Source organism: Electrona antarctica (genome assembly GCF_951216825.1).
Source record: "Electrona antarctica genome assembly, chromosome: 1".
Taxonomy (NCBI): domain Eukaryota; kingdom Metazoa; phylum Chordata; class Actinopteri; order Myctophiformes; family Myctophidae; genus Electrona; species Electrona antarctica.
In genome coordinates, this window is record NC_136806.1 from 16,987,735 (window position 1) to 17,011,142 (window position 23,408).

At 42.4% G+C, this 23,408-nt stretch overlaps 2 protein-coding genes and 1 long non-coding RNA gene across 4 annotated transcripts in view; all 3 read right to left on the reverse strand.

The window, feature by feature from the left end:
- pdgfrb (platelet-derived growth factor receptor, beta polypeptide) overlaps window positions 1-11,381 on the reverse strand; it is a 51,781-nt gene extending 40,400 nt beyond the window's left edge. For both annotated transcript variants that reach the window (XM_079525250.1, XM_079525249.1), the window contains exon 1: window positions 11,038-11,381. The gene's annotated coding sequence lies outside the window, so the exon portion shown is untranslated. The remainder of the gene's footprint in view (window positions 1-11,037) is intronic.
- The window catches only part of LOC306940464, a 687,363-nt gene that overhangs the window by 40,400 nt on the left and 623,555 nt on the right, over window positions 1-23,408 (reverse strand). The window lies entirely within an intron of this gene.
- Window positions 21,010-22,675, reverse strand: LOC306921284 (glucose-6-phosphate isomerase-like; the record flags this gene model as incomplete). The annotated part of the gene is made up of 1 exon (XM_079498393.1): window positions 21,010-22,675. One exon carries the CDS (start codon window positions 22,673-22,675, stop codon window positions 21,014-21,016), a length of 1,662 nt encoding a protein of 553 aa, XP_079354519.1. The 3' UTR covers window positions 21,010-21,013.

A 23,408-nucleotide genomic window follows, 5' to 3' on the forward strand; every position in this document is an offset into this window, starting at 1 on the left:
AAGCAAGACGGACGTTTCTACTCTGCCACAACGTTATACTGCGTTCACACGCAGATATACAAAGATGCAAAGCTACATAATGCTGCAGCTGTTCCATGTTTAAGTAATTCCAATCCATACCCAAAGTGTGAATATTGTTTAAGTGACAGATGCATGGTTTTTATATCTAAATATGGTCGCTAACGTCTGTTATGTCAGGAGGAGGGATCTCTAGATTCCTGTCTCAGCTGTCGGTACGCAAATGTGCTTGGCATGCCTTTGATCTGTAGTGCACAAAACGTTTTGACGACGCATATGTGCACTGGCGTACCAGTTATGTGCAGGCCTGGATATAGCTTCTTTGCTAATCCACACAGAAAGTGCAAACTCCACACAGAAAGGCCCTTTTTGCCATTGCCAACCCCACCTATAGGGTATGGGTGCTGATGCGGAGAATAAAACACGCCCCCAGCGTGAATGGAACCTTCTAGCTACCGACTGCGCCACCGTTCCCCCTTCTTTGCTAATCCTACTAGGGTCTTTGTGGAAGAGAGCATTTCATGAAGCATTAAAAGGACACATTGGGCTGTATTTTGAGTGTCTTAAGTACCAGGTCTTATTACTTAACTTAAGACCTGGAGGCGTGGCCAATGCTGTTTAGCTATTTTGAGTGGCCAAACAGCATTGGCCACACCTCCATGTCTTAAGTTAAGTCATAAGACCTGGTACTTAAGACACTAAAAATACAGCCCAGACAGTCTCCAACAATTAATCCCTGGAGAATCTGCCAAGAACGTTATAGGCAGCGTCTCTGCCCCTCTTAAGAACAACATTGGGACATTCCCTGCGGAATGTTCTACTTAAACCACAGTGACATGGCATGAAGCAATAATGTGACACGATTGTCATTCTTCAAACCACAACAACAGCCATTCATTCATCCATTGCTATGAGCCAGGAAGGAAGAGGGCATGATCGGGATGTCAAAATCAACGCTTGTTGAATTTCTTCCCCTTCTGACTTTGAACCACTTAAGCCCTATTTTATACTTTGTCATATAAGCACGACGTTCTGTATAGAATATAGATGGGCTTTCAGTGTTATTGTTCCAAAAGCTTCACTGCGCTCTCGGTTGGGCATTTCGTTTGGCCACAGAGGCGTGTGGAAGCACTAGAGTTTACATTATCATTGTCACAATAACCAGCGTGAGGGATAATCACTGATCCCTCCTCCTCCCCGCAGGGCATGACTTTTTTCCCAGAGCTGCTGGGAATCTGGTGGCTGATTGACCCTTCCCAGCGTTCATAACCAGCCCGACTACACTCAAAGTGTCACTTTAACGAAGGAAGAGCAGCTCCTAGCATGGTGCAGCACACACACACAACCCACGCAGCCCCCCCCCCCGGCCCCCCCGGGACACAGCTGGAAGTGTGTGTAAACTCACTTCCGTTGGCAGTCTGTATGGTGGATATGCCTCTTGAGGCTTATCTATATATACAGCATTATGAGCCTGTGTGTTTTCATCGAAACATCTGGCAATGATAAAGTAACGCAGTGATGAGGTGGGAACCACTTTTCTAAACTCAATTTGCAGCCGAGCGTTTTGCCTTTCTGAGTGTGTGTCCCTGGGGATGGGAGGAAAGGTTGCACTTTGAAGAAGAACGGAGAAGAAACACCAATGCATTAAATAACAAAAGGGTGAATGTTGTCCTGAAAGCCTCCCGAAGTGCAGCTGGAAAGCCTGACTTCCTGCATTGGGAAACAGATTGCATGTCTTGCGTGGGTGTGAGTCAGCGATGCATCAGTGATACAGCAGACCATCACCGCAACCTCCTCTAGCCCAAGACAACACAGAGATGGATCAGTACCAAGCAGGCGCCAGTGGACAACCAGAGAGGTCCAAGGATGTAAACAGGAAATCAGAGGTCAATGAAAATTAATTGATGAAAAAAAGAATTACAGACAAAAGTGGCAAGACGCACACGAATGACAAACAAACAACAAAGCACAGAGACTCTACTGAAGTGTAGACAGGAAGTCATGATCTATAAAACAAACCCCTAATTGAAAGATCAGCTTTTTCCAATGCAAGCCATTATAAATATAGAACTAGACCGAATATTAACCACCTTTGACACTGAACACTTTGAGGCATACTCCGAATAACACATAAATATACAGCGGATCATCATCAAGTTTTTCTATTGTTATTTTTTCTCTGGAGCTTTCTTCTTTAGAAGGAAGTCTGGGTCTTGAAATATGTGCCCCTTAAAGCGGGACTTTGGCATGCTCTGTGGGAAAAAAATGACCCAGTGTGTCTTTGTTAAAACAAACCTCCATTTTTATCACTCCTCTCTGACAGACTAAATCCCCCTGAGACAAACCTTCTGGTCCCCTTAGCGGCATGCAGCCCCACAATATGCAGTGCTCATTTATTCCACCCATTCTTCTGCATAGCAAATCAAGACTTCGGAATGATTTGAATTACAAATTCAAGTATACCGAGCCAAGTACATAAAAAAACAATCATGGCACTCCTGTATGAATGACATGTAGGCTCAAAAGTATTATAAAACTTCCTGAGCATGAACATGGAAACGTTATTTAAAGATATGCTGTGATTTTTTCCACCTCTAAAACATGATCATCAGGTACTATGATTATACTATTTTTTTTCAACAAAAGTGTACAGAAAGTGTGAAATTATGTTTTTAAGTGGCCACACCCACCAGTTCATGCCTGGTTTGCCTGGTGATGTTGGGTGGACTGGTGATCCACCTGAACTGAAGCCGCACCCACAGCTGTTGTTGTTGTATGATAAAGGGGGAGGGGTTAGGCCGGGGAGGGGATGATGTTGTGATGTCACTATATCACTGTCATTTTGATTGGACCTTTTGACTCAAAGGCTTTCAGCTTTTAGAAAGAAACCAAAAATACACAAGGAAGACATATTTCAATATTTCTATTCTAACCACTCATTTAGAGTAATGTCAAGTCCATAGACACATACAAAACAGAAAATCATGCCACTTCATCTTTAATTACTATAGTATACATATTGCGGTAACTAGACAATAAGATTAATATCTAACAGCTGGGACACAGCATTATGAATTGACCAACCATTCCACCTCCTTAGATGAGTGGTTTTCAAATAGTGGTCCGGGGACCACCAGTGGTCCTTGAGGGGGTTCCAGGTGGTCGCCAGCTAAATGAAGGAGAGTTGGTAACCAAATTGACCCTTACTAGATCTTTAACTCTTGAGATCGTAAAATTATGTTTCATTTTACGAGAGAGTTAAATTATTGTTAAATATCTGCATTACTTAAATTACAAGAAGTCTACACAATTAGAGAATGTAGAATATTTGTTATTTTGGTCAACGTTTGCCTGTTGTCTCTCCCAATGGTACCACATCAATAGCATGGAATTGTGGACAAAATCTTAACGACAACAAAATATTCTAAGTCACTCATTCTGAAAGCCAACCTTTTGTTGGCAGTCGATTCACGCACATCCAAACAAGAACCCCTCATTGGCTTTGAGTAGGCACAGCAGTCTTCTACCTGGACATGCACCAGATCCCTCTAGGCTAGGCATGCGTCCAGTGGAAGTTTCATGCCAATGCTTTTGTACATTTACTCAAGTAAATATTCAAATACAGGCCTTTTACTTATAAAAGAGTATTTCTAAATTGTGGTATTGCTACTTTTACTTAAATTACGGTTTTGTATTGTCACTGTCAGTCTGTCAGACTGTCTTATGGTTTTAAAGGAGACATATTATCACTCTTTCACTTTGACACATATTTCAATTTCTTTATTTGAGTTCAAGTGCTACGGCAAGTGCTATGACTGGGACTGAGTCTGCAGTTCTGATTACAATGGGAAGTTTTTCTATAGTTTTGGAGCCAGAAGGGAGAAGACTCTGGGACGTGTGGAGCATTGTCCCGGCTTTTTAGTGAATGTTTTGCCAGCCTCCCTGCATTGGCTGATCTGAGCGAGCGAGGTGGGTTGTAGGGTCCCGCACACAAATGGTAAATGGTGCATTTATATAGCGCCTTTATCCAAGGCGCTTTACATAGATTGTGCATTACATTCACCCATTCACACACACACATTCATACACCGATTGCGGCGGAAGCCATGCAAGGTACCAACTAGCACACCGGGAGCAATTTGGGGTTCAGTGTCTTGCCCAAGGACACTTCGACATGTAGACAGGAGGAGCCGGGATTCGAACCGCCGACCCATGGATCATTGGACGACCTGCTCTACCTCTTGAGCCACAGTCGCCCACACACACACACACACACACACACACACACACACACACACACACACACACACACACACACACACACACACACACACACACACACACACACACACACACACACACACACACATTTCTGATTCGAAATGACACATTTCACCGAAAGGTGTGATACGATTGCAAGCCTGATTTATAGGACTAATAGTCATTATGTGTGCATGAAGATGATACATGTAATGTAGAGACAGATAGAAAAAAAGTAAAATCACATAAACTTTTACTATATTTATATATTTATCCATTCAATAAAATCTCTAATTTCCAGACTACAGAGCAGCTTATAACAAAGATCCAGTGAATGTAGCTTTGCTTCCTTTTAAAGCGGAGCTGTAAATGTTGCTGGTGTCTGGTGGTGGGACAGGGTGGGCGCCAAAGGATATGCACACACTGCGCAGGCTTGTGGGAAACAGCAGTCCGTGGTGGTGGTAGACTAGCAGAATAATGCTTAGATGTGGAGAACGTTATAGATCGCTTTAATTACCGTATTTTAAATGCATTGAGATATCAAAGACTAGGAACATACAAAAAATAAAAAGGTACCTATAACTTAAAAGTGTCATTTGCAGTTCAAAGCACAGTTTGTGTTAACAAACAAAATGTGTTAATGTGTATTTTCCATTCTGAACATTTCTGAAATAAGCAGTCTTTTCCATGAAAACCGTCACTGTGAGGAATACAGACTACTGCAGAAACAGTTAAACAGTGCATGGGCCTGAAGCTTTCTTGTGTATATATAGGGCTAGGCTACCCCCACAACAACAATTTGTCAGCCACTACAACCCCTTTCTCCATGCAGCAATCATTCTTCCTGATATTGGCATATTTTCGGAGGTTTTGCAGTAGGTCAGAAAATTGATGGTGCAGCGAGTGTTATGCACACAGAATACCTCTTCCTACGTCCGGGCCCCTTCTGTCTTTTATTCTTTTTCTTTAGAAATATTTTATATCATATACTCAATAACTCAACAACGCACCTATCTCCCAGACTTCCTCCCCAGTCAGAGTTTGAATGAATGTAGAATTAATAATTAATAATTATGTGCAGGATGTAATTTGCATACAGATACAGATGTGAGATGTTATATATAATTTGTAAAGAAAAAAACTCTCTCACATGTGTGCCAGTGATCACCCCCAGTTATCACCCTCCTATAGGGGAGCACCTCCCCTGTGCCAATGTTGGCACCCGTGCCTAAGGTTGCCTACCCCTGCCCGAAAGCACCCCTAGGGGTACTAGAGTGCCCATTTGAGAAACACTGAAAGATACCATATAGATGGAAACCTATAAACCAGACATGTCTTTCCATCTGGACAGCGAGAGACCATGACCCCTCCTTCTTCCTGCACGCCGGCCGTCCCACAAACATCACCCTCCCACCCGTCCCGTGAGAAACAGAACACACCCACACACACTTCAGCCCCCAGCCCTCCACCCCCCTCCCTTCCCCCTGTACAAAAGACAAAAAAGAAACAGCTGAATACAATTACAACTCTGACTGGCTTTAAAATTCCACTCGTTTTCCATGGCGGCTTCCCAAACCACAACAGTGTGTGAACTGAAGAGAAAAGCAGCAAAAAGAAGGAGGAAAAAAAAGCTAACGTGGGTGATCTTTTACACGGTTTGTTATGTTTTGGCCTGATCTAAAAACTCATATGAATCTTTGTCAAAGTGTTAAGAGGAATAGGCCTATAGGCCTGAATAGCCACCTTCCATGTTGTCAGGACATGAAGGTGGTACAGTGTGAGCCTGAGGATGGTAACTGTGCACTTAACCAAGTGAACCCAGCAGCATCCCTATTCACCAAACATTCACATCTACGGGCTTGTAGATCTGCTATTTTCCGCAAAGAGGTTTGGTGTACTGTAGAGCGAAAAAAAGGGAAAAAGGAAAGAGCATGAAGACTAAATACAGAGCCAAAGCTCAACTTTACTAAGAATTAAGGGTGAGTGGTTAAAAGGAATTCCTAATCTATAGATCTATAGATAAATCCTATAGATAAATCTATAGGATAAGCTGTAAAAAGGAATATATTTGACACTCCACAATAGCAGAAACAAACACAAAACTATTTTGCATTGTTTGACAAAAAGATTATCTTGTTGTAATGGTGTTTTCCTTTGACTCCACGTACTGCACTGTGATGTGCACATCACAACCCTGGCATGTTTTAGTTGGACTCTGGGCAGTGAGAACTCCAAGATGTGACTAGCACTAAAGAAAGAATGTAACAGAGACTAGTATGTTCTACTAACAATCTGACACTCTTATTCTTTTGACCTTGCGGCTATGAAAATGACCACTATAAATACAATGTTTTAAAAAAAGAACTCACTTCAACATTTTATAAATAAATACACAGTCTTAAGAAAAGAGTTGTTTATATAGGCTAATAATTCTTTACGTACTGCCATTTGAAGTGTCTCGCAAATTCAACAATGTTATTGCGCCTTTAATGTGGCTGGATGAAATATTATTTTCCTTCTTAAACATTGCTATTATTAATAGAAAGGAATATTTCTTTCTCTAGGCGTGGCTGTATTTCTCTACTCTCCAAAGATGGGACACAGCTGCCTGTCAGTTGTGTGTGAGTGGGAGTGAGAGTGGATGAAGAGGGAGAGAGATAGGGAGGGAGAGAGGGGGAGGGAGAGAGAGAGAGAGAGAGAGAGAGAGAGAGAGAGAGAGAGAGAGAGAGAGAGAGAGAGAGAGAGAGAGAGAGAGAGAGAGAGAGAGAGAGAGAGAGAGAGAGAGAGAGAGAGAGAGAGCATGAAAGAAGAGAATAAGAGAAGAGAGATGGAGGGGCAAGAGCAGTGGTGGAAATCAACTAAGTGCATTTTCTTAAGTACTGTCCTTAAGTACAATTTTGAGGTATTTGTACTTTACTTGAGTATTTCCTATTTCTAATACTTTTACTTCTGTACTTACACTACATCTCAGAGGCAAATAGTATTGTACTTTTACTCCACTACAATATTTTGAAAACTTTAGTTACTAACTGTATACTTATACTTTGTATAATTTGATTATTATTGCAAAACATACATTAAGGGGGAATACCACTCATTTTCAACATTTTACTATGTCATATACCTTAGTTAATTAAAAAGTAAAAGTAACATTATGAAGTACATCTCAGTGACATCACAAAGATGTAGTACTTCATAATGTTACTGATCACGTGTCAGACCTCCAGTTCTAGGCAACACAGAATGGGGGGACTTTTTTTAAATTATTATTTCCACACAACAACTCTAGTCTAAGGTATATTAATGACATAGTAAAATGTTGAAACTGAGTGGTATTCCCCTTTAACCACTTCAGCCCTATATACATTTACAAGCTCACAATGATTCACATCGTGAGCTTGTAGATCTGTTATTTTCGAAATATTATTATACATTTGAATACTTTAAATGGGGGCATTCTGCACAATTAGTACTTTTACTTTTGGTACTTTTAAGTACATTTTGAAGCCAATACTTTTGTGCTTTTAGTAAATGTTTTAAATGTTTTAAGTAAATGTTGAATTCCAGACTTTTACTTGTAACAGAGTATTTCTATTTTCTACATTGCAATATTTGATACTTTTACTTAAGTAAAGACTTTTTCCATACTGGGCAGGAGGAGTATACAGCAGCTCTGTCTCAGCAGCACTCGGAGCAATCTTCATTAAAGGATATACGTAACTCTTCTAAGTGTCCATATCCAGTATGTGTGTGTCAGCGATAAAGTCCTCAACGTCTCTAACAGCATGCTGGTCTCGGTCTGACAAGGGAGACTATATTGCCTCGTCCCAAAGTATGAGCGATGCATTATGAATCACCGGATAATTGACCACCACTAAGTGACTCAGATGGGTTGCTATGTTGCTGTGTTTTAAAGACATATACTCCAGACATCATGATAGGGCCAGGGGCCGGCGATAGGACTTAAAATCACGATTATGTCTGACCTTTGCCTCGATACAATTTATGAACGATTATTTAAAAAAGAAGTGAAAAGAGCAGATCTACAAGCTCACAACCTGTCAGGACGTGACCCGTTGCGAACTTGTAGATCTGCTGTTTCTGCTATTTGTGTACGCCACCAACAAAGTATGATACATGGAAGGTTAATTAGACTAATCGATTTAGTCAATTCTAAATGACTGATTAGATTTTTTCAGGATGATTTGTTTATAATATAGAAGAAATATGTTAAAACATTTAACTACTTTATCAAATTAACCAACACGAGCAAGATTAAGTCAGATAAACTAAATATCGGTTTTGAATTGATATATTTTTGATACATTTCCCAGCCCTACATCATGATGTCCTTTATTGATTAAGCAAAAGACAGTCCGATGACAGGTATTCACTATATTAAACTCTACATTCACTCACTCACTGGTCTTCATTTACACAGTCGATGGTCAACAGCTGCGTTTCGAGCTCACAGCGGATAAATCACGCGAGGAGGACACAATGAGATCAATGTGCTTCAGAAAGTCGCTGTTAAGCAGGGAGTGTCAGCATATTGGTGCCCTGGGGTTTCTGTCAGCCAGCCGGCTGCAGAATCAGACTATCACGGCATGTTTTCTGCACGGTCATAATGCGAAGCACATTTTCTACCGAGAGGCTGGCATGCAGGCAGGCAGGAAACAGCTGATGACGAAGGATTAGGTTTGGGCCACGGGGAGAGGATTCATCGGGGCTGGACTGCACTACCAGAGACCCAGTACTACAGCACATACCAACCGCATGATGCACTGGGGTCCGGGGAGGAAAATCCCCCCGCATAAAAAAAAAAAAAAACATCCCTCTGTTTTAAGTTAGTAAGAAGACCTGTTTAATTCACTACGATATCAAAACTACGATACGAACACCAATTCCCAAAACTTATCTGAGATGGCAATACTAGACAATATGCCAGACCTGTCTCAAAATAGCCCCTAAAAAACATCCCTAAATAATTTGTTTACGGAACACCGAGAACTTAATAAGCTAATACACAACACAACATCGGCTAAGTGGATATAGGACATCCACAAGAGTCATCTGTTGAGGAAATCAGATTAATCAGATTTTCTTTAGAAAAAAAGTAAATTGTAGACAGTAGATCAGTTTAGCTTATACCAAAGTACTGTAGACTCCCGTACATTATTAGCAACTGATGCCTTCATGTGCAAACCATCTGCTGGCTTGCTTGGCTTGCTGTAAGATTACATGCTTGCCACATGTGTCTGTCATGAAATAGGCTTGCATAGTCAAAATGTAACTCATGGCAGGTACTAAAACCTTCCCCTGTGATTAATGAGATGAATCAACCAATTGTTTATGTCTGTCTGGCACAGACGACACCAATTTATGAGAGACGCACTCTTACAAATGGTGACTGAGACCGAAGCTATACAGTATATACGATTCAAGGCCACAAGCTTGTAAATCTAAATTTTTTGAGGGATCTATCTAGAAACAGAGGCCCACCACAGCTGAGTTCGATGATACCATTACAACCAGGGCTTGGTGAAATGACGAGCTTCCCTGCATTTCTGTACAGGAAAGACTGATTTCACATATGGGAGGCAGGACGGGACAGTGATGGTCCTCCGGAGAGGACCGATAGTTCACTATGGGTGACCGACGAGAGCTGTACAAACAACATATTTAGCAATGAAGCACAAAGTGGAGGGTTAAGACACAGCTTGTGTCATAAAGCTGTTTGAGCGTGTGTGTGTGTGTGTGTGTGTGTGTGTGTGTGTGTGTGTGTGTGTGTGTGTGTGTGTGTGTGTGTGTGTGTGTGTGTGTGTGTGTGTGTCTGTGTGTGAGAGAGAGAGTCAGAGTCAGATACCCCTATAGGACACCTTGTTAAGCGTATTTCTTAGTGAGAAGGTAAACAGTGTTAGAGTTGCACTGGGGTGAGCGTCAAAGGGACATGTGTACAGAGATGTAATGTCACCCGCCGGCTGTGAGGGACAACTCACTCCAGTCACCACAATGTTGGTGTTTGTTTGAACAGGTTGTTCACACCCATTCACATGTAACGGGCCATGTGTACAAGAATGTGCATAACAAATACACACACACGCGCACGCACACACACACACACACACACACACACACACACACACACACACACACACACACACACACACACACACACACACACACACACACACACACACACACACACACACACACACACACACACACAAAAACACCTTCTCACTAAACACTGTTGTTGTCAGCAGTGTCAACAGCAACAAAAACTGGGCAACTGACTGACTCTTGACTTAACTCTTTCAGCCAAATAAGTCTTAAATCTGGACAATATAATCTGTCATTGTAAGAAACGATCAACAACAACATGAGCCCGACTGACTGTCATCTAATTAAAAAAGCATGAATTCATCCAACGACCCCATGCAGGCAGTGGATCATCATTCCTCCAGGAATGAGGTGCTTTCTTCCATCCTGTGACAGACAGACTATGGAAATGGAATCAGTCACAGTGTGATCTCCATGCAGGCTAAGTGAATGTTCAAAGCCACGACGTGAGGATTGGAACATCTTTACTGTCCAATGTCCAGTGACCGTAGCCCCTTTCGGGACCCTTTGGTTACATTTTCTGTATTTGGGACGTCTGTACGGATGTCCCAAATACAGAAAAGGTAACCAAGGGTCCTGAAAGGTGCTACAGTAGAAATCAAAAGTGAAAAAAGACAGCCTATATAGGCTTCTTACCTTCAGCGTTATCACGTTCAACAGCACAGGACGAGAACGTCTTCTTCCCCTTGCTTGCTTTCCCTCTGCACCATCTGACCACCAGCTTTTTCAATGCACTGGTTCGGAGTGGTCTCTATAGCTGGGACACTCTGCAGGGGCTCTGGACAGACAGGAGGTTAATGTCCCTGTGTCCTGCTGTGGTCAGACGGAAGGTTAATGTCCCTGTGTCCTCTGGACAGACAGGAGGTTAATGTCCCTGTGTCCTGCTGCTCTGGTGGACAGACAGGAGGTTAATGTCCCTGGCTGTGTCCTGGGAGTGCGCAGGAGGAGCAACTTCTCTGAGCCCGGCTGTTTGTTGAATCAAATCACAGCACCAGGGGTCTCCCCTCTCTACACACTGATGAAGCCCGCCCCCTGTTCAGAAAGGATGTCTGTAAAGGAAAAGAAGTTCTCCCAACTAGATGCAGGCAGGCAGGCAGGCACACACACACACACACACACACACACACACACACACACACACACACACACACACACACACCCCTCGCTCTCCTATTCTGATGTTTTTACACAGAGTCTCTGTGATCAGCTGGCTCTGCCGCGATTAAAACACATGCAGAGAACGAATGAGGGAGAGGAGGGAGCCAGGGAGGGAGAGGAGGGAGAGGAGGGAGCCAGGGAGGGAGGACAAAAGCAACGGAGGGAGGCTATAGAAAGGGAATTATCTGAGGGAGAGGGAGAGAGAGAGTGAGAGAGATAGAGAGAGAGAGAGAAAGAATCAAGTTCTGTTTGTTTATCTTAGGTAGCAGTTGAGGTCCCTCGCTGATGTGACTTGTTTCTTTTTCTTTTCTTTTCTTTTCTTTTCTTTTCTTTTCTTTTCTTTTCTTTTCTTTTCTTTTCTTTCCTCTTTTCTTTTTTTTGTTTTTATAATCACTGAGTTTCTACAGCTGACAGAGGATAGGAGGTGTAAGACTCTACTGGTCTCTACCGGCAACAGCATCTAACCCACCAAAATACAAGCTCAATAGAGAGAGAGAGAGAGAGAGAGAGAGAGGGGGGGGGGGGAGAGAGAGAGAGAGAGAGAGAGAGAGAGAGAGAGAGAGAGAGAGAGAGAGAGAGAGAGAGAGAGAGAGAGAGAGAGAGGGGGGGGAGAGAGAGGGTCCAGTGAAAAGCATTTTGGCAAAGCTCACACTCACAGTGGCCTGCTTTGAAACAAAGTCTCTTTCTCAGTCAGGACGATAACTCAACTTCACTCACAGCCCAGGTTTGAAAGAGAATAGCTTTATAAGGCATTATGTTCTCTCTCATCACTTTTTACTTCTCCCCATCTCAGTTGTTCCTCACTCGCACTTAAATAACAAATACAAACAATTGCTTTTCTATAGGCCTACCCCTTCCTGCCCTCCCCCTCCCCTCTCCCTCACACGCACACATGCACGCACGCGCGCACACACACACACACACACACACACACACACACACACACACACACACACACACACACACACACACACACACACACACACACACACACACACACACACACACACACACACACACACACACACACACACACACACACACACACACACATCCATCCATTCAAACCAAGGCGCAAGGGCACCCATGTCTGTTTTCAATCTTAGCCCTCCTCCTAATGTCTGCCTTTGCCAGCTAGGATAAGAGTGGAGTGGAAGGTTCATACAACTCGTGGCCAGCAGCTGACTGTGGCCTTTTCCCTCAGATTGGGGGTGGACAGAGGGGGTTCCATGGAGTGGAGTGCCGGTGGACAGACAGAGACAGGGAGGGAGTGGGCAGAGGGGGTTACATGGTGGACAGACAGAGACAGGGAGGGAGTGGGCAGAGGGGGTTACATGGTGGACAGACAGAGACAGGGAGGGAGTGGGCAGCCAGGCGTTAAATTGGACAGTAGGCATGCTCTCCTCTAATTGCGAGGGCAAATCTAAAGGCCTCGTTAGTGGTAATTAGAGAGCTGTGGAAGCCCCGGTTATTAGAGAGGAGGGGAAGGAGACAGCAGCGCGGGACAGAGAAGTACCACGGTAACATCCACACTGCACTTCTACAGCCGCTTATCTGTCCTATATGCACTTAACCTCACGTCACCATGCAGGCTTTCCACCTCGCCTGGTCTGTGTTACCAAATCCTCTTGTGATCCGGTCTAGGCGTGGTTTAGACCGGATGGTAAAAACTTAAAAAAGTCTATGTTTAAGGGTTTGGGCTTTTTCGTCGTCACTTTGTTTTGGTTCCCCCTGTTTGTTTTTAGTCTCGCCATGCAGTCGCCACGAGTTGGAATAAAAGATCGATATACCAAATAAACTATAACATTCCCAACTACTTTCACAAGTTTGGGTCCCGGGCAAATGTCATTTCTCTTTTGGGTCTTGAGCAAAAACGTTTGGGAACCACTCCTTATATCTGATGATGAACCGTTTACAGAACACTACGGCAACAACAATAGTGGCAGTGATGCATCTGTGCACATACATGAGACGTGCATGCATGTGCATGCACACTCTCAACTCATGTCTGCAATTGCACACTCCTTTATCAGTTACTGACACTGTAAATAAAGAGTGCAGAGTCTGCAGACATGCAGGCTTTCCAAACATCCTTCAGGAAACCACAGTTCAGCTGTGACCTGTTAATACAGTTCAATCCAATGTATCATGTCACTGATCTGCTCACAAAATGAAAGGGTGAGAGATGAACTGCATGCATTATATTTTCAGGTCATCTTTGTAATAATGAAAATGTGTACAGTATGCCTGATGTTTTGTAATTGTCTAGCCTGGGCACCATTCCATTTCGGGTATATGATCCGGTCGGGAGCGGATGATATCGCTACGTCATGTTGTAGTATTGTTTTTTAGTCATCAATCTTCCGGAACTTCCTTTTCCCTCAAACCGATTTTCTCAATAAAAGCTGCAGGCTATTAGAGCTTTAATTGTTATTCTTCTGGTTTGAGGGAAAAGGAAGTTCCGTTTGATTGTTCCTGCCTGCTGACTACAAAACAATACTACAACATGACGTAACGATATCATCCGCTCCAGACCGGTTCACACGGCACCTTTGTAACAGAGACCAGGCATTCCTCCGAGGTGGAAAGCCTGGTGAGGCGAGGTTAGTAATTGTGTGATAACCATTTAGAAACTGGCATCTCCATTTTTGGCCATACGGGCGAGGTCGCGTGTACAGGGTTTAATGAGGTGAGATCAACATATGGAATGTCAGAACAGGTCAGCTCCATATATGGAGATCTAAGGGTGGCAGCTGGGGCAGTGTCTTGAGTGTACAGGGTTTGATGAGGGCCCATGTAGGCCTTATATTTCCGAGAACTCTAGTTTTCGCGGCTGCACTAATAACTTTGGGGCAGGCCCGTCTAGAGTTTATATGGGCTTAATATTGATGACATCTCGTGATGTCACGAGGCATGACCATATGGTCATACAGTATATTGCCTATATTATTTTCTATATTCGTTGAAATATATAGGACTTAATTCACTGACTGCCAAATCCAACGCTTCATAGCTATTGATGTCTATAGACGTTATTTGGTGTTTTCAATGTGGGCGCTCTCCCGCAACCTGTGAGTTAATTCGGCTTCCGGATCAGAGGAAATATACGTGATCAAAACAAATCGATCAACTATCAAATCCTTCATGAGACTTAACAAAAATATATTTTCTCTGCTTTCTGTTCCCAGACAGCGTTTTTGTTGAAAACAAGCTATATTCAACTGTCAATAACTAAAGAATGGAACATTGCAGACCCCCCAGATTCCCTCTGTTGAGATATTTGTTGTTTACATCGTCATAGAACAAAATCTTCTGTGGGCCTTGTCTTGAAATATTATTAAAAGCACTGTTAGTGGCTGCAGAATGTTCAAGCACTGGTTTCCAAATACTGGGTTGCGGACCCAATTGTGGGTAGCGAACACATTTTTATGGGTCCCTTTATTTTCTTTAGTTAACCACATTTTGTTTTTAATTTTTTTTATTGCAATTCTTTCCCAGTAATTTCATGAAGAAATAAAATAAAAATAAAATAAATTCCATTTAATTTTATTTTATTTTATTTCGCTCATAGTGTATCACAATACAGTACAAATCATAATAGATAACAATTAATTTGTCTTTCATAATTCATTTGTCTTTCATACAGTATCTGATACACCCATGACCAAAAGGAGCAGGAAGAAGAATAAATTCTTATACCTGCCCCCTTTTCACTTCAAAGTTAGTTTACTTTAATGATTGGCACACATCTAAAAAAAAAAAAAAAAAAAAAGATTAAAACAAAACAAGCAAGAAGTTGAGCAATGACACGTGCAATAAATGATAGCTCTAGCTCTAGTTAACCTATTCGTCGTCTTCATATTGTCTAAATATTTGATTTTTGTAATTTTTGTAATTAGAAAACAAAAAGCTGTGAAAAGCTTCACGCCACGCCAGCTTGTAGATCGGCTATTTTCTGTCACGGTATAGATTTCTCATTTATTTTTCGGGTCTAAACAGTTTTGAAACCACTGTTCTAGAGAAACTCCGGCAGTAAGGCCCTCATGCAGCGCAGCTACCCTGCACACTAGTTGTGTTTGTGTTTCTAAGAGGTTTATCTCTAACTGAAAGGCTCGTCGGGCCCCTGGAGGCCACGGGGAGAGCTGAAGGCAGGAAATACTGCCACTGACCCCCAGCACCACCAATGACAGATGAAGATGAATAACCCAGTGGTGGAAAGTAACTACTTTTATTTACTTATAAGTACTGTACTTGAGTTCAATTTTGAGGTATTTGTACTTTACTTGAGTATTTCCAATTTCCAATACTTTTACTTCTACTCCACTACATCTCAGAGGGCAAATATTGTACTTTTACTCCACTACCGTTATCTGAAAACTTTAGTTACTAGTCACTTTGTAGCCACTTCAGCCCTATATATTTGGGCCATTTGAAAATAGCAGATCATAATGCATCACAATGCAACGCATTGTGAGCTTGTAGATCTGGCTATTTTCAAATGATTTGTTTTGAACTTGTGAAATGGAACATTCTGCAATATACTTTTAGTACTATAGTATATTTTAGTCTATTTTGATGCCGATGATGGATCATTTCGGTGCATCGGTTCTTTGTGAATGGTTCTCATGTGCCATATGTCCAGAAACCCTATCTTTCATGTCACATTGACTTGAGTGCTTGTCCCGTGTGCGCTTTGCCCAGAGAGATAACTCCTGGAGTCCTGTATTTTCATTTATCAACCTTCACAGGCGCCCCATTATCTATTCCCTCTGTGAATAACATGTTTTTGGACTCGGTCTCCGCTAATCTTTACATTTCTCATAACGGCTGTGAGATTCTATTTATCTAGCCCAGTGGTTTTCATATCCTTGAGGGGGTTCCGGGCGGTCCATAGCTAAACCAAATGGACCCTTAGATCTGTAACTCTTGAGAGCGTAAAATGAAACAAAATGGACCCTTACGGTCCATTTGGTTTCATTTTACGCTCTCAGGAGTTAGTCTACACAATTACAGAATGTAAAATAATTGTTATTTTGATCAAAGTTTCATGGGTCATGTTTGAATGTTTGGAATTGGAATCTCACACAATGTGAGATGTAGGCTGCATAAGAAAGCACAAGCCTACATTTTTATTAATTCCTCTGAAATCTCCCATGATGTCCCTTAAATGAAATCACAAACCACCCAAGTCTGCTGCCATACACAGATACAGTTAAATAACTTTATAACCATGTTATATTTCAGACTGTACAGCACCCCAGGGCCATCTTATTGTCCATCAAAGTATCTGGTATTGTTTTATCATTAACTTACTGTATACAGCATTACAGCCAAGTGCATGTTGTACAGTACTGTACCCATTCTCTTTACAGGCAGCTTGACTGTTGATGATGAAAGCCTTTTGGGGCCGTCTGTGTACCAGAAAGTTTATTACACTGCCATCTCTCAGAAGTGGCCAGTGGAGGCTTTCAAGCCTCTCATTTTGTTCCCCTTCCCCTGGCCTATAGCTAGCTTCACTTCACTGTCTCGAACAACCAACTATACTGCAGAGAAGTTAGTCATGTTACACTCACTCAGTGTAGAAATACTTGCCGATTCACCATGGATACTTCCAAATAATATCCCATCATTTGGATAAATAATATGAAAAATATTTATGGCAGCATAAAAAGCACACCGTTTCTTGGCAGGAGGGTATTATTGCCTTGCATTTCCTCTTGACAACCATGTCATGCTCCCTCCCTGTGGTTTGAACGTTTTCTTCTTCTAATGTTTGAAGGATCTTTTGTTTTGTTTTAAGGCTTACGTAACTCTCAGTCAAATGTATTCCAAGACTTTAGACTGGAAATGACAATGTGGGTGTGTTCAATGTCACATATCCCGTCTGTCCGAGTTTGCCTGACAGGATAACCCTATGATACTTGGAGACGTACAGTAAATGCTGAAACCATGATATTCGTTTGCTGTCAATTCGTTTGCTGTTGTAAGTACAGAACTTGAGTAAGATACTTTCCAGTTTCCACCACTGGTGTTAGCCCCTTTTGTTATTGCCTTATTGTACTGTTACAGTATAGCCTATTATTATTATTATTATTTGACCAGAACAAATGTTGTACTCTTACTGTAGGGTGGCCTATGCACCTGCATACAGGCATAGGCCTATGTAACAATAAAGACATGTTTTTCCCTTTTTTACATTCTTTTAACTGTATGTAACTATGTATGATGATTTCCTGTTTTTCATAGAAGGAGGACCCTGATGTAAACAAGTCTTAGTGCTTTTCCTGGATATATCCTCGCATTATAGCAGCTTTTGTATTGACCTGTAGGCCTACTTTCTTTTGAACTGTAGCCTACCAATTCTACAAACTGTGAATACAATTTTCAATCAATCAATCAACCTTTATTCCTTGAACCAGACGTCTCAGATGTACATGAATTTCAACTTCAACTTTCAACGGTAATGTGGTATGCTAACTGCATGGTGCTACTAATGGATGTCTAGACTGAGGTAGGGTAGCCTACTGAATCTTTCATGACAAATATAGCCTCTACTTCCTTTGTATTCAATCACTAGCCAAGCAAGAATAAGTATAATAGGCTATAATATGGAAAGACGATTTGAATAGTAAAACACTGGTCAATATCCTACAACGAATGTAAGTGGCAGGGTCAAACTCAAGTTGTACATGCTGCATTTGACAGTTGTCAGTTAATTGGAAACAGCAGTAGAACAGAGTTATCTGTATCACACCTAGACAGTTCTGCTATCTAGGCCTATAGAATTTGTGGTTATTTGCTGCCCCCGTGTGTTTAGAGGTTGTGAACATTTCAAGATTCTTTGTGAATGTAAAGTGCAATAACTACATGATTTATTATGTAGCCTATATTATTATTGCATCCAGGATTATTACTTATTTTATGTTATGTTGAATTGTTGTTATCACAGTCTCTGTGGAATAACATTTTGCTGATAAGCCGCCTGCAGTGAAATACTTCCGCATGATGAGGGAAATACCGGTATGCCTAGAACCAAATGCAATCATCGTACACTTCGGATTCATTCACAAACGCAGAGATATTAAACACTGGGTTTGTTTCGGGCGTGGCACGGCCTTGATTCTTGATTGTTGAATCCAGTAGATGGCGATAATGTAACATTTATAGATGCCGCCATAACATGATAACAAGATTGTTTTCGGTTAATTTTGTGATTGATTGTTTTTTCTGATTTCTGATTATTTATTGCATAGATTTTTTTTTTCAATATTGTAGCCTGCCAACTCAAATAAGAGAGAGAGAGAGAGTTAGAACTTAGAAGTTTATATGAGAAAGATGATTTATTTCAGATGATTACTTCAACAGGCGATAGATAGGCAACGACGTGGATCACAGGATCAGCCAACCAGACAGCTATATATTTGTTTAATTGTTTGTACAGGTAAATGGAATTAACATTCATATCCAAAGTAAAATTATTTCCTGACAATCTCACCAACTGTCCATCTTGTTTTTTTTTTATTAAGTAGTCTAGTGTAGGCCTACTTTCTTCTTAATAGTAGCGTAGGCTAGGCTACTGTCTGTCTGCACACCTGACTCCTATGCTAATACGATAATTGAATATGAAGGAGTCGACCCTGGAATGTTTACAAGCCAGATAGAGTTTCTTGGGTTTCAAATCCTTACCTGTTTTGAACTGCATGCAGCCTACTTTTCCTGTGCTTTTTTCTGCAAACTGTTAGTCAACCTCATTGGTCGCTGCAGAATGTCATAATTTAGGAGTGGAAGCCAAGCTTTTAGAACCCTCTGATTTTCAACGTGAAAGTGGTTAATCAGATTTTTGGACTTAAAGGTAAGTGATTTTCTTTGGTTAATATAAGTGTTAAAAAGCTCAATATTGTGATAGTATAGGTCTATTTATTGATAGTGTTTATTCGGTAACAGGAGTACCTCTCCAGCTTTTTGAGGCTACAGCCTCAAAAAATATATTACACAGGCATTTTACTTACTTTTTTCAGGGTTAAAGGTTAAAGGTCAAAGGTTTTTTTTTTTTTTTTTAAGTCCAGAGATTTTGAAGACAAAATTGGAACTGGAACACTATAAAAATGTAAGCTCATAATGTGACAATTAATGTAGATATACCATAATTATAAAATGTGTAATACATTATCATAGACCAGTGGTTCTCAAAGTGGGGTCCGGAGAGTGAGACCCCCCAAGGGTCATTAAGGGGGTTCCAGGGGGCGGCAAATTGACTTAATATATCATCAGTATACCGCCTTCAACCATATACATGAAAATAGAAGATCTACAAGCTCACAACACATCACAATCTGTCAAGATTCATGCCTTGTTCTGATCCCCGTTGTGTTTACTTGTGTTCATTGATCATTACAATTACATCAAAAGATGCTTCCCCTTCATTAACTTTTGGTGAATGTAGCCTTGGACAGGAGGAGTTGATGTCCTCACGTTATCCTCTCTCCTGCTCCATAAACCTGTGTACCTTTTATTTTGTAGTATGTTCTGGTGTCTCCTGGTTTCCTCTGTTGTTACTGTTACCTGTCTTGTCTTGCCTCCCTATCATTAGTAGTTAGTTGATGTTAATTGATTGACTTGTGCCCTGTTTGTCCCCTAGCCTATCCCTGTGTTGATTGTCAGTTTAGTTCACCTGTGTCTGGTTAGTCTTTCTGTATTTATGTACCCCCCTGATCCCACTGGTTCTGTTTGCACAAGTGTGATTTTTGCTTATTAAACCTCCGGTATGCAACATGTATGGTCCATGCTGCGGCGCATTAGCGCATACGTTGGTCCGACCTGCAACAGTCTGACACATGCGTGAGTCCGACACATGCGTGGCTGGTTAAGACTCACCCGTGGCTCCCGACATGCGTTGCTGGTTAAGGTTAGGGCTTTGGGTAGGGTGTCGGACTAATGTCTGTCGGACTGTTAGTACGTCGGAGCAAACGCATGCGCGTCTTTGCCAAAAAGACGTGCAAGGCGTTGTGCGCTTGTATTGTGCATCGTCTATTTTGGGCTAAAGTTCACGTCAGCTTGGACCTCGCGTGGCTTATTGCTTTTCTAAAACGGTTACAAACATGGCAATGTTTTTGGTTTTTTTACGATATTTTTGGGGCTTTTTCTGCCTTTATTGATAGTTTGAAAGTAGACTGACAGGAAATGGGGAGAGAGATGGGGGGATGACACGCGGCAAAGGCCATCGGGATCGGGAGTCGAACCCACGGCAAGACCGTCAGCCTGGCTTAGCAGCCTAGGTGCCCAGACGGTTGAGCTAACCGTCCGGGCCACAAACATGGCAATGTATTCCTAATTCACAAAAGTAGTTACACTTTGCGCCCACCAGAGAGCCACTTCCTTGTTTACTCCATAGACATACTCAGCCAGTCCAGCCAGGGTGGGAGCTATAGGTGGAAGCAAGGCAGAGGAAGGTTATTTAGGCAAAGTTCTTCTTTAGGAAATAGATAAGCCCGTTTGTGGAGGAATCGTGGGAGGTGATATCAGAGTTGTCTATGAGCTCAGGTTCGATTTCCTTGGCCAGCTGCTTGCCCAGCTCGACCCCCCACTGGTCATAACTGTTGATGTCCCACACAACACCCTGCACAAAGATCTTGTGCTCGTACATGGCAACCAGAGCTCCAAGCATAAAGGGAGTCAGTTTCTTGAAAATAATGGAGTTGCTTGGTTTGTTCCCTTTGAAGACTTTGTGAGGCAGCAGGTTCTCCAAGGCCTGTCCTGCCAGGCCACTGGCCTGCAGTTCTTTGCAGGCCTCGTCTGGTGTCTTCCCCTTCATCAGTGCTTCTGTCTGGGCCAGAAAGTTGGCCACCAGGATCTTGTGATGAAGGTTGTCCCTGATTGGGTTCTGTGACTGGGCAGGGATCAGAAAGTCGGCAGGAATCAGTCTGGTGCCTTGATGGATGAGCTGATAGAAAGCATGCTGCCCATTGGTCCCTGGTTCTCCCCAGACGATCGGTCCAGTGTGGTATTTGACACACAAGCCATTTTTGCTGATATGCTTTCCATTGGATTCCATGTCGGCCTGCTGGAAGTAGGCAGCAAAGCGGTGCATGTACTGGTCGTAGGGCAGCATGGCGTGGGTCTCAGCCTGGAAGAAGTTTACGTACCAGACTCCCAGCATGGCCAACAGTACAGGCACGTTCTGGTCCAGAGGCGTGTTACGGAAATGGTTGTCCATCCAGTGTGCGCCGGCAAGAAGCTGCTCAAAGTTGTCAAATCCTATGTGCAGTGCAATGGACAGACCAATAGCTGACCACAGTGAGTATCGGCCTCCAACCCAATCCCAGAACTCAAACATGTTGTCTGTGTCAATGCCAAAGTCCTTCACTTTGGGTGTGTTGGTGGACAGCGCTACAAAATGCTTGGCAACTTCAGCTTTGTCCTTTGCCGTCTGTAGGAACCAACACTTGGCAGACTCTGCGTTTGTGATGGTCTCTTGGGTGGTGAATGTCTTGGAAGCAATGATGAAGAGTGTGGTCTCTGCGTTGAGCCGAGCCAGGGTCTTGGCCATGTGAGTGCCATCAATGTTGGACACGAACCACACATTAGGTCCATCTGCTGAGTAAGACTTCAGAGCCTCGGTCACCATCAGTGGACCTAGGTCGGAGCCTCCGATACCGATGTTGACCACATCAGTGATAGCCTTTTCAGTAAATCCCTTCCACTCTCCACTGCGTACTCTGTGACAGAAGGCCTTCATCTTGTTGAGCACCATATTAATCTTTGGCATGACATCACTGCCATCAACATGGATGGGCGTGTTTGAGCGATTACGTAGGGCAACATGGAGCACGGCACGGCCTTCCGTGAAGTTGATCCTTTCTCCAGAGAACATCTTCTCTCTGGCCTCCTCAACCCCTCTGGACTTGGCCAGGGCCAACAGCATGGTCATGACTTCCTCATTGATGAGATTCTTAGAGTAGTCCAACAGGATGTCTCCGTCATCTGTCTCAAGGGTTGTGCTGAACGTGCTGAATCTATCCTTGTCTGCATCAAACATGGCTCTCATGTTGAGATTTCCAGCATTGACATTGTACCATTGTTCAAGTTTCAGGTAGTTTGGATCGCTTGTAAGTCCCATGGTAATGGTTGCCTTGGTATCTATGGTTGATGCTCCCTATACCTCGATGTACCTCAAGGTGTGACGGCCATGCCTTTAGTGCTTGGCTGGATGCTCGTCACATCTCACTGATGCCACAATGAGTCAGCTATATCCATATATGGGGGTTTACATTAGCACGATGTTAGCACTACATGTCTCTGCCGGCTCTATATATGGAGCTCTAGATCAACCACACCCAAATATGTTGTTATGATATGAGATGTCAGACTTAGATAGGTTAGTTAGATATGTCGGATAACTCCAAAACTAACTACGGCGATCTGTCAAATACCCATCACATTGAGTGAAAGCCTTTGTTATAATACCACCCTCAGTTTTCCTGCATGGAATCTGTATCAGTTTTGTCAGGCATGCCCAAATATGGAGTCCAGGTGAGTCTGTGACGTCAGTAGCACTACTATGAAATCATATTGATGTCACCATGACTCAGCCTTAATAATGTAAGGAGTTTCCAATGCAGCTAAACCCAAATACGGATGTGTTGGTTAGCCGATTTGCTCGTTTACATATAACGTAAATTTTCCCTTCATTGTCAATGGCATTTAATGTTTGTGTTGCCACAAATTTACGTTTTGACCTAATTTGACCTAATTTCTCCTTTCATTGTAAATGGCAAATATTAAGACGTGTGGGGACAACATTTACATCATATTTGGCAGACATTTGACCTAATTTCTCCTTTCATTGTCAA